This window comes from Cnephaeus nilssonii, assembly GCF_951640355.1.
Source record: "Cnephaeus nilssonii genome assembly, chromosome: 11".
Classification (NCBI taxonomy): domain Eukaryota; kingdom Metazoa; phylum Chordata; class Mammalia; order Chiroptera; family Vespertilionidae; genus Cnephaeus; species Cnephaeus nilssonii.
This window is the reverse complement of record NC_137082.1, coordinates 42,147,119-42,159,544: the sequence shown is the minus strand read 5'-3', so window position 1 is coordinate 42,159,544 and position 12,426 is coordinate 42,147,119. Positions and strand designations below refer to the sequence as shown.

At 40.9% G+C, this 12,426-nt stretch overlaps 1 protein-coding gene and 1 pseudogene across 3 annotated transcripts in view; both read right to left on the bottom strand.

Annotated features, from left to right (window-relative positions):
* MALT1 (MALT1 paracaspase) overlaps positions 1 to 12,426 on the bottom strand; it is a 57,277-nt gene that overhangs the window by 14,157 nt on the left and 30,694 nt on the right. For both annotated transcript variants that reach the window (XM_079785034.1, XM_079785033.1), the window contains 2 exons: positions 10,894 to 10,926; positions 2,244 to 2,447 (listed from right to left, as the gene is read on the bottom strand). In XM_079785034.1, coding sequence (XP_079641160.1) covers positions 2,244 to 2,447; positions 10,894 to 10,926 — 237 coding nt within the window. The remainder of the gene's footprint in view (positions 1 to 2,243; positions 2,448 to 10,893; positions 10,927 to 12,426) is intronic.
* Positions 3,467 to 7,492, bottom strand: LOC307107659 (delta(14)-sterol reductase LBR-like; annotated as a pseudogene). The gene has a single exon. The product of its transcript is annotated as a delta(14)-sterol reductase LBR-like (transcript).

Below are 12,426 nucleotides of genomic sequence, written 5' to 3'. Positions count from 1 at the left end.
TATGGGGCTTCTTTTTGGGGTGATGAAAATGTTCTGGAATTAGGTGATTGATGTACGACTTTGTAAATATACTAAAAACCACTAAACTGTACACTTTAAAAGAGTAATATTTATACTCCTCTATCAAGTATTCAAAATATGACTCTATTCCCTGTCAGTCTCTTCACTGCTTCTAGAGAAAGATATGCTTATCTTTTAAACTCCGTTTTCCTGCTCAAGGCACGCTCTCTCCTTTCTATCTACCCAAATCTAACCAATCCTCAGAGTTATATTGACACAAATTCCGAATCCTCAGCCAGTTGTCACCTGGTTTCTGCTCTTCTCACACACTCGACCTCTCCCTACGTTAAACCCTCTTGCGGCATGCTGACACTAAACACATACTAGCTTTACGGACATTTTACAGTTCTATGTATATTTAATTTCTCTGACAAAAAGTGATCACAATAAAGACACTGATCTTATAACATTTTCATGGTTTTCAAAGCACCTTCATATACACAATCCCATTTTAATCCATATAATAATCTTTACATGGTTTATCTCCCTATAAGATGAAAAAATTAAATTTAAAAAGATTACGCGATTTGTTTAAAATAATACAGCTGGTAGGTGTTTAGACTCCATATACAGCATTTTTTTTCCCCTCACTACATTAAGGGACTTATAATTTGAGAGTAGATCATGTTCCTTATTTTCTGGATATCCCTCAATACCTAGCATGCTCCTTATCTGGGCTATGGATATAATAGGAACTCAGTAAAAACATAATGAATGTATTATATTAACAATGTGAATCAATCAGGACAGAGGTAGATCTGGAAACCTTTTTGTAAAGGCTCTGATTTCCAGTGGGAATGGTAACATTTCTACAACTGATCTTACTTAGAGACAGCCATGCAGAAAGCTGGATTTCACTCCCACTGTAGTATTTAATACCCCTGGCTCTAAAAGGCTTGTCTTAGGAACAGAAGTAACAAGGAGTAAAAGTTTAGCCTCCAAAGCTAAGCGTGGCCCATTATTTCATTGCCATATGCCCAGCTCTGCAATTGCTGAAATGAAGGCACTTTCAACAAAATACCTTTTGCCTGCCCGAAAATAACTTATAAAAAGTGTAAGTATTTGTATAAAAGTCTACATCCAAATTATATCGCAGGAGATTAAGCTTTTTATGTAAAATGAACTAAATCAAATTATTATACTTTAAAATTTCCATATCTAGTACTGCTTATTATTTTAATTACCTATCCCATTACACAAGGACAAAAGGACAACATATATCTTCTTCTATACTAATAAAAGGGTAATATGCTAATTAGACCAGACATCTTCCAGACGTCCTTCTAGACAAAGCCATGGTGGTGGGGGCCGAGGCGGAGGCGGTTAGGGGTGATCAGGCTGGCAGGGGAGGGCAGTTAGGGGTGATCAGGCCGGCAGGGCAGTTAGGGGTGATCAGGCCAGCAGGGGGGAGCAGTTAGGGGGCGATCAGGCCGGCAGCGGGGAGCAATTAGGGGGCCATAAGGCTGGCAGGGGGGAGCAGTTAGGGGCATCAGGCTGGCAGGCAGAGGTGGTTAGGGGCGATCAGGCAGGCAGGCAGGCGAGCGGTTAGGAGCCAGTGGTTCCAGATTGTGAGAGGGATGTCCCTGATTGGAGAAGGTGCAGGCCAGGCTGAGGGACCGCCCACCCCCCATGCATGAATTTCATGCACCGGGTCTCTAGTATCTTTATAAATGACAAAGAATTTAATGTGGTTAGAAATATAATCCTATAAATTAGATCTTTAGAGAATTTTATTTATTGGGAATATGATTTCCAAGAATATAGTTAGTTACAGATATTTATTTTTGTTTCAGTTGAGTTAAAGAGCAGCATACCTAGTACAGTGCTCTGATTAGAAGACCCTCTACCACCACCATCAGCACTATGGACCCACATATGTGAGTACACAATCTGTCATTTGTATCGATGACATCAACTAAAAGCAAAATCACCTAAAATTGGTAAGAATTCTAATAAGAACAATATTGTTTTGACAAAACAAAAAACATGAAAGTAAAGACTAAGCTAATTAGTTATTCATATGGAACTATAGCATAAAGACCAAATCTATTATCTTTTACAATAAAACTCTTCAATTCAACAGTGTATTTATTGCACCTTTCTCTGATTTTTAACTCTTAATCTAACTTGTTCAATGAAAAAATAGTGGATAATTATTAAAATGAAGATTATAAATATCTTACCATACACTCCTTTGTCTAAAAGTAGTAAAAATTCATCCACAGCGTTGCGCATCTCATATTCAGTCAGATCCAACAGTGAAACGACTTTGAAATCCAGCTGTCTTAACAAGTTGGTCAATTCATACACGTCCACCAAAGGAGCTTTAAGCTTGGGGTGCTCCCAGTAATTCATGTTTCCTATCAAAAGGGCAACCTTGTCCTTTGCTGTTAAAAAAGGGGGGAGAGAGGGATTTAAAGAAGGATATAAAGATTAAAATAAGAGCCATGGAAATGGTATCATTATAATAAAAAGTATGCTTTACAAATAGGAGTTCATTATTATTTAATTTCATCTTAGGATGATCACTTTATGCAGCAGACCAATATACTGAGGACTACAAAGACTAATAAATCAAACAACTGAAATTAAACTTACTGACACTTTTGAGAATCAGGCAAAAGATATTTATTAGCTGCATATGAAGTATACTGATAACTAATATAAATGTATACTTTTATTGAAGTACAACAAAAGTAAAGAATCCTATATAATAAAGATGTAATATGCAAATGGTCGTTACGCTGTGAAGTGTAACGACTGACGGCATAACGACCGAATCATGGATCAGCAGGAGGGTGGGCAGTGAGCTACAAGTGCGCAGCGGAGAGCTACAGGAGGGGGCAGGGCTATGGGGGCGGAGGCGGGGGGGGGGGGGGGGCGGAGGGAGCTAGAGGAGGGCGGGGCAGCGGGTGGAGAGCTACTGGAGGGCAGCAGCAAGCTACTGGCACACGGATTCGTTTGCAGGGCTACTAGCATTATTATAATTCAACTAGGCTTTTAGAGCAAATTTTAACAAGGTATGTTTGAAATTGGGTTCCCATCAAATTAGGTCTATTTTGCTGCCAATGGAAGATGCTAAGCTAAAGACAAAAAAACAAAAACAAAACAAAAATACACTAAAAAGAGGAACAGGAAGAATTTGAATCAGAGCAAGTAAGGGGGAATACCAAAGAGGACAGAAAAGCAGCAGCTTAACAAGTGACATACTGTCTTCTCTTGGCCTTAAAAATATATTTTTTCAATTTGGGTGAGATGCAGTTACTTTAGGGATATGCGAAGACTTTTGTAAGAATATGCTTTAATATATATATATATATATATATATATATATATATATATATATATATATATTTAATTTCAGAGAGAGGAATGGAGAGGGAAAGAGAGAGAGAAATATGGATGATGAGAGAGAATCATGGATCGACTGCTCCCAGCACGCTCCCTACAACCTAGGTATTGTGCAACCTAGGTATGTGTCCTGACAGGGAATCAAACTGTGATCTCCTGGTTCATGGGTCTACTCTCAACCCCTGAGCCACATCGGCCGGACTGTACAAATACCTTAACAATTTATTTTCTGACCTTAGTGCACTGAGACTTTGTTCAAAGTCATATTCTTATACAAAGAATTTTTCTGTTTTTAAGGGACAAGAAGATCTCTACCAATGCCTTAAAAAACTATCAGCTAGCTTAATCAGGTGTATAGCTTGTCCACAAACAGCTGTGGAAGGCTGGACATAGCTTAGTGCTTAAGAGGTCTTCAAAACTGTACCTTTGCTAGTTTGGGTCAGGTTAAAAATTAAATACTTGAGACCATGCCACAACTGTAGGAACCTGTTACAATGTTTCTGTTGAGGATGTTACAGTGTGAATTTGTGAAGGAGACACAGGGAGCAGGGGAGATGGAGTCACAAGAGCATCGGGCAGCAACCACACTGGGCAGAACTGCAGGCCACCTCCTCTGACACAGGCCAGGACTAGGTGACCAACCTCTGTCACAAAGTGCTGCTAAGTCGTTTATTTAGAAATGGCTATGAACACCACTCGTAGGCAATCATACTAAGCACAAATAATCACATTGCTGATTATTTGTATAAAACTTAACATCACTGTATTTCCTTTTTATTTATTTTTTATTTTTTTATTTTTTCCAGGTAATCTCTCTTTATTTCCAACTTAAAACATGAAAAGCAGAACGGAGCTGGTAGTGGGCTCTTTCTCATACGGGGAGAGACGTCCATGTCCCTCCTCCGCCCCCAGGAGGAAGCCGTTTCCCACAGCGTCTGCAGGCACTGAGCTAACGCACACGCTGCAGCGCAGATGAACGTGCAGAGCCACGTGCTCGGATGAAATCTATCATTAAAACTCAACATCAACCCTGTACTCATTAGATTCCTGTATGTTTAAGGTACTGAGAATTGAAATTTGAATACAGAAGTTTAGTGGACTTGCTTTCCATTACAGAACAATTAATAATAAGACTCTATTAACTTAACAGCTAAAGCTACCTGAGGCACATCTATTAGACTGAGAGAGAAAGGATTTTAAACTAGTCCCTTGCAGAGTTTGTGAACATAAAGAATATACAAAATACAGTATAAACTGCATGAGCTCGCAGTAGCAAAAACACAGTTTAATTAAAAAAGTCCAAAAACATATAAAAATATTAGCCTGAAATGGCAAGTCTTCAACCACCAATCTGTGTAAAAATTTTTAAATAGGGATGTTACTCCAGAAATATATATTTATTCTATTTTTTTCTATTTGCAACAGTTTATAAAGGCCAACAAACACCTGCAATTGAGGTAGAAAAGCCTAATTTGCAAACTTTGGGTGAAGAAAAATACTTCCCTATGTCTTAATAGCATCTTCCACAAAATAGCAAATGAACGCTGTTTCAAAAATTGTAATTCACATGTATTACTTCACAGAAATGAATTTAAAATACTGCAAATGTTTTTGTTACGATACTTAGTCCTGACAATTATTTCACATTCAAAATACTGTACAGAGAAATCCAAAGTCACCATATATCACATAAAGGCTATGTATTTACATTTCCGAATGCAGTTTCAGAAGGGCAGGGCAAGCAAGCTGCTACTAATGGTGTCCCACCCATCACATGCCCAGTGAACGCTTCAACCTGAAGGGAGAGTCTGTTCTCCTGCTGCAGTAAAACACCACACACTGTGAGTGTAACAGTGTTTCCATTTAAGAACCAACTATAAAACAAGATCAGCATTTTTTAAAATCAGACCCATAAACATCGAAAGTGTTCTTCTCAGGGCATTGAGAAGATAGTTTGGTTTGCAGATATTTACGGACTAGAAGTTTCCTATTAGAATGCAAAGTCCTAACTCCTTTGCTTTTCCTTGTGCTAAATGCTATGGTTTAAAAGTCATACTCGGGGCTATAGTAAATGACATACTACTTAGCTCCATAGTCCTGGCTCAAAAAGAAACTCACAGAACCTCGCAGTGCAACGAAAGAAGGCTCGTTTTGGATCTTCTCCTGTGGGCGCAGGGAGGCAGGAAGCTGGCCTGCCGGAGGCTAGTGAACATAGGGGAGGATGGGTAGGGCACGCGCTGGCAGTACTTGTCCCAGGCCACGCTGTGCTTCCTCCTTGCACCGGCGCTCGTCCCGGGCCTCCCGGTGCACCAGCAGCACGGTGAAGTAAACCACGTAGAAACAGGGCAGAACGTGCTGAAAACCACATGGGAGGCACCAGGCCAGGTCCATGATGAGGTCACCCAAGTAGTTGGGGTGACGAACGAAGCCCCACCATCCGGAAACTAGAAGATTCTTTCCCGTTGAAGCATGAATGGTTTTTAAATGTGCAAGCTTTGGATCAGCGGGATTTTTCCGGAATGCGTTTTTCTGAGCATTTGCACATTGGAAGATTACGCATCCACAAAGTTTCAGAGCAACAATTAGAGCCGCCAGTGGCCAGGACACGTCACTGGGATGGAGGGCTAGGTAGAAGGCTTGGAGGCTGTACGAAGGGCACCCACACCAGGTCCCCGAAGGCCGATGTCCATGGTGGTCAGCACTGCTTCCTCGTTCCAGAGCGCATCCACCACGTATAAGAGCTGGAAACTGTTCACCAAAACCATCGCCAAGGAGGGAGCAGCACGATTCTGTAACTTCATCTCAGCCAAAAGCATCACCAAGTTAATCACCATGCATCCGATCAGTCCGGGGCGCAGTTCACAAAAGTATTTGAGATCAAAAGTCCCGATCCGAGGGTTTAATTCGAGGCCAATGAGGAAATCGTAGATGGCGTTTCCAGAGCTGGCCGGAGACAGGTCCCCCCAGGGCGCACGTAGAGATAAACACTCAAGCCGGCAGCAAACACGAGGGCTGCCAGGGTGAACTGAAGGAAATGGTGGTACACGTAGCAGAGCTCCACGCCCCAGAAGAGAGAGGCTCCCACGGCTGCCGACGTCAGGATGAAAGCATAGAACCCATTCAGTCTATACTGGAGTCTTCTTCCATCAGTCAGAGGTTCCTTCTACCGCCTTCCCGATCGGCAGTGAGTAGGACAGGGCCTGAACAGAAAACCAGAGGAGGTAGGCCCCAAACACTCTGGTTTCCCACAGATGAGACAAAGCTGGCAAAGGAGGCGGGAAATGCAGAAGACCGGGCTCCCTCTGCCTACACATCAACAGCCACAGGAAGAGGAAGGCAGGCAGGCCAAGCATGGTAAGAAACACACCAGGGACTCCTCCAACTCTAAGTCCTTCGTCTGCGTGGCTGTCACTTCAAAGGTTCTCAACGATGTAGGTCCTTTCGTAACTATTGTTTCTTCCTCTAAGTCTGTTTTTTTTAATTTGCTCTCTTCTCTTCTTGGACGAAGGCTGTGATGTGTAGATGTGCAACTACTTTCCTGTGACAAAGGGAATTGTTCCTGCGCGCTCCTGTGCGGCATGTCGTTCCTCGCTCGCTGCTGGGGCTCCCCGTTGTGCCGGTTGATGCTATTTCCAAACGGCTTTAGTACCAGTGGGGTCAACTTCACTTCCAGCACTTCCTTCCTCATTTCCTTGATGTCCTCATGGTGTGAAGCAGAGGCCGATCGGCGGGAACTTTTAGCTGGTCGGCCGTCCGGCCGGGGGAGCGGGAGCGGCCGGGGGAGCGGGAGCTGGACCTTGACCGACTCCCTCGTCGTCTGGAAGGAGACCTGGAAGTGGAGCCACTTTCCCTTTGCCTAAAGGAAGCTAAAGGCTTGATGTCACTCTCCTTCAACTCCAGTTCTGTTCCATCTTTGTATTTTACCGTGTAAAGCTGGGACTTGCTGTCATGGCTCAGAATTTCCACTTCATAATAAAGTGAACTCCCAGGCCACTGGCCTCTTACCACTTCATCTTCAGCAAATTTCCTACTTGGCATTTTTGAAAACCAGTCTGCGCCGGGGTCCCGCGGGGACACGCACGACTCCACGAGAGCCGCCCAGCTGCACCCTGCGGCGACGCCGCCCCCCCCCCGCCCCCCCCCCCCCCCCCCCCCCCCCCCCCCCCCCCCCCCGCTCTCGCGTCCCGCGTCTCCGCTTCCCGGGCGCACGCTCCTCCACTGTATTTCCTTTTTAAAAAGTTTCTTCTTGAATAAACCAGACCAAGGTAATCACTATATGGTAAGACCATTAGCTGCTAATCCATAGAAAGAACATTTTCAGTGCATGTGTTGGTGAGTCCACCAGCCCTGTCAGAACTCTGACCCAAGCTCAACGCAGAGAAGGGCTCAGTTCAATCTACTTGTAAGGAAGAAGGGATATGTTGTCTCTGGCTTACACCATCACGGCCCAAACCATGAGGTTCCTAAAGATATTCAGGTATAAAGTGTTTGTAAATCATAGTGGGTTTTTTTGTGGAATATTATGATAATTTAATTCTAAGCTGTCTCCTAAAATAGGTTTTATTGGCAGAAAACAATTAGAAGGTATGTAAAAGAAAAAAACTACTGGAGTCTTTGGGGGGAAAAAACAGTTGTCAAACTATGCATGATAGGCTGTTTCTGCTAATATCAATTCTTGTTTCATTGGTTTTGCTACCTGATTGCAAAGAACACTTGGTATAGTTTACTAAGTGGAAGAGTTCAATATAGTCTGAGAACTATGTGCATTAAAATGCATGTATTCATAATTGACCATAACGCTTCAAAATATGTTCCCTAATGATAATTTTTTTGGATTATTCCTTTTATTTATTTTTTTTATAGTTCTTTTTTAAATTTCTTTAATGATTAAGGTATTACATATGTGTCCTTATCCCCCCATTACTTCCCCTCCCCATCTCCCCCACTCATGCCCTCACCCCCCTGGTGTCTGTGTCCATTGGTTAGGCTTACATGCATGCATACAAGTCCTTTGGTTGATCTCTCTCCCTTACCCCCACCCTCCCCTACCTAATGATAATTTTTAGTAGTTAGCTTCTAAAATGTCTTTGAGCATTTTCTTGAAATAAATGGTAATAAAAATGATGAGTAAATAAATCTTACCTTGTCCAATCTACTTGTAAAACAGTTCCTGAATGACAGGCGAACTGGAGAAGATTTAGAATAGAGAAGCAGATGGCAGTGGTCGAAATGAGAGATGACAAACACATTTCAGTAAATTAGTTGTAGGAAGGAAAGGAAAAGCCAGAGTTTAGAAATATGATAAAGGACGAAACAGTAAAATTTGAAGTTGAGAAGATAAGAGTGAGGAATGAAAGAACACTTCAAAATAACAAGTATATAAGCAATTTATGATGTCTTTCAGGTGATAATATAAATGGAAGAAACTTTCTATAGAAAAACATTTACTGTAAAAGCCACCCACAATTTCTTGAACACAAACCACTTATTGGAAAAAGGAAACACAAATGCAAGTTGATTAAGCAATAGAATAAAACCACTTCAGAAAAAGTATTTAACTACATGATCCTAGACATTTTCCAAAGCTCAATGCAATGTGTTCTTTAAAAATTGGTACAGTGTTATATCATTAATTCTATGTCTAATAATCTACTGGTGTGTTACTCATTTTATCTAAAATGGATTAATATTCATAAGTACCTGGAAAAGGGGCTGGCACATATTTAGTGCTACGTAAATATTTGTTAAAGAAAATCTTTGACCATCTATCAAAAATTGAGTATTAGCATCAAATCTGACTGGTTGAATATACAGTCCTTGTTAGTCTCATGAGTATAATCTTTTATTATCTGTGTCCTACAAAATATAGTAAAAAATCCTTATCTGGCAAACAAAGCCTTCATATTCTAGTTCATGCCTACCTTTCCAGCTTCGTAATGAGACACAGTATCCTTGAGACACAGTATCCTTGCTCTCACACAGCGTAGTCACTCCCACCCCAGCCCCCAGCCTCTAACCCCAAATCTGGGCTGCCCTGTGATTCTCTTTGAACAACATAATGTGGTGTGACACTCGCCAGTTCTGAGTCTCAACCTGAAGAAGTCTGGCAGCTTTCATTTTGGGGATCCATGCAAAGAAATCAGCTACCTAGTAAACACACACGGGGCAGGAGGACAGGGAGAGAGTGAAGTAGACCGAAAGCTCACACAGTAAAACAGGGGAGCACATGCCTCTTGAAAAGGGCAGCCACTATTTAGACACAACTGACAGCTGCCACTTTTCACAAGAACCTAGAAACCTGAATTTCATATGATATCTGACCAGTGGCAACTGATTATGATTGTTAAAAACACTGCATGCCCCTCCCAAAAGGTCAGCCCGTTTTGTGCTCTTTTCTCTGTGGCCTGCAGCAACCTCATGTTTGCTGCCCCGTGGTTTTAACTTCCGTATCTATGCTAATGACACTCATAACTATACCTCTAAGCCTGGCCTCTCCACAGAGTTCCAGATCCATGTACACAACTGCCTGCTGTATATTGTCACCTCGATGTGACACAAATACCTCAGACTGGTTAGGTCCCAAATTGATAGTCATCTGTCCTCTGAAGCTTGCTTTTGAATCTGTATTCTCCAACTCAATGGACAGTGTCACGACCTACCTACAGTCCAAGCAAGGATCCTAGCAGGCATAGTGATTCTTCTTTATAGCAAGATGACAAAAAAGCTTACTGATTCCATCACCTAAAGATCTCCTGAATTTGTTCCTGTCTTCTGCATTCTCACTGGTAAGCCTAGTTTAGATTCTCATTTCTTCTCTAGACTATTACAACAGTGTCTTAATGGTTCTCCTAAGCAAAACATCTCTAACTACTTCACTTTCTACACCAACACAAGACTGGCTTTGGGAGATATACATCTCATTCACTCTTCCTCTAAAAAGTTCCTTCCAATGTCATCAATGAGAAACGCGGCTCCTGAAAATCTAGTCTCATCCTTCTTCTCTCGCTGCCTTCTCTTTATGCTCCAGAGCAAGGTGTGTTACTTGCAGTTCCCCAAATTCAACGGTCTCATTTCTTAGCACTTAGGATTTCAGGCTCCCTCTGTTTGGAAGGCCCTTCTCCTACTTATACTTCAAAATGCAGAACAGCTACTGCAACCTCTCTGCTGCTTTGCGAATCTAACCCCACCAGAAGATAGTATTACTCACCTCCATGTAACATACATGTCTGTTTGCATGTTGCCAAAACAAAGAAATTATTCTACAGAAATTGACTTGGTCCCAGAAACTGAATTCAAAATCATTTTAAGTCTCCTGTTCTATAATTTATTTTACAAATATACAAAATAAACCATTTGGTCTCAATGTCATTCAAGTATTTATAAAAGTTGTCAAATTGAAATGTCTTAAATTCCTTTATGCTCACCATAAAAGAGATATATGTATAATTATATTTTGAGCAGGTATTTTAAAGCTTTACTCACCCAAAGGCTGGTCAGCTGTTTGCTCTTTATTATCTGTAAGAAAATAAAAATGCAAAGAAATAAGGTGTTATTATCCATGATATAATTATCTACACAGTTAGAGATATATAAAAACAGTGAATACCATCAGTGGCATTAAAAGACAGAATATGGTTTCTAATAGTTAACTTATGATTTTAAGATTCCCAGAATTTTCTTCCCTTTGTATATGTTGTTTGGTTTGGTTTATTATCATTTTGTTGAGGATTTTGTGTCTAGATTCATGAGAAATATTATATCAGTCTACAGTTTTGTAATCTGTCATTTTTGTTGTTGTTAACAAAATATCACCCAAGGGTATTTTTTCCATTGCTTTTCAGCGAGGGAGGGAGAGAATCACCAGTAGAAGAGATGAAATCAAGGATCAAATCAATGATTTGGAATATGATGAAGCAAAAAATATCCAATCAGAACAGCAAAAGAGAAAAAAGAATCCATAAAAATGAAGATAGAGTAAGGAGCTATTGGGACAACTTCAAGCATACCAACATTCGCATCATTGAAGCTTGCTTTTGAATCTGTATTCTCCAACTCAATGGACAGTGTCACTACCTACCTACAGTCCAAACAAGGATCCTAGCAGGGATAGTGATTCTTCTTTATAGCAAGATGACAAAAAAGCTTACTGATTCCATCAGTAAGGAGGAGAAGAGAAAGAGCAAGATATTGCTTTGAAAAATGACAGAAAACTCCCCTAACCTGGTGAAGGAAATAGACAAATAAGTCCAGGAAGTATATAGAGTCCTAAACAAGATGAACCCAAAGAGGCCCACACCAAGACACATCATAATTAAAATGCCACAGGTTAAAGGCAAAGAGAGAATCTTCTTTTTAAAAAATATATTTTTATTTATTTCAGAGAGAAAGGGAGAGATAGAAACATCAATGATGAGAGAGAAGCATTGATTGGCTGCTTTCTGCATGCCCCCTACTGGAGATCAAGCCTGCAACCCAAGCATGTACCCTTGACTGGAATCGAACCTGGGACCCTTCAATCTGCAGGCTGATGCTCTAACCACTGAGCAAAACCAGCCAGGGCAAAGAGAGAATCTTAAAAGCAGCAAGAGAAAAGCAGTTAGTCACCTACAAAGGACCTCCCATAAGACTGTTAGCTGATTTCTTAACAGAAAATTTGCAGGCCTGAAGGGAGTGGCAAGAAATAGTCAGTGATGAAAAGCAAGGATATACAATTAAGATTACTCTATCCAGAAAAGCTATCATTGAGAATCAAAGGACATATAAAAAGCTTCCCAGACAAGAAAAAACTAAAGTAGAGTTCACCACCACATCAGTATTACATGAAATGATACAAGGTCTTCTTTAAGAAGAAAAAAAGATAAATATGCACAATAAGATGGCAATAATTACATATCTATCAATAATTGAATCTATAAAACAAAATAAATGAACAAGCAGAACACAAACAGACTCATAGATAACAGATAAATTTTGCCGGTTGCCAGATGGGAGGGGTGTTGAGGGCATGGATGAAAG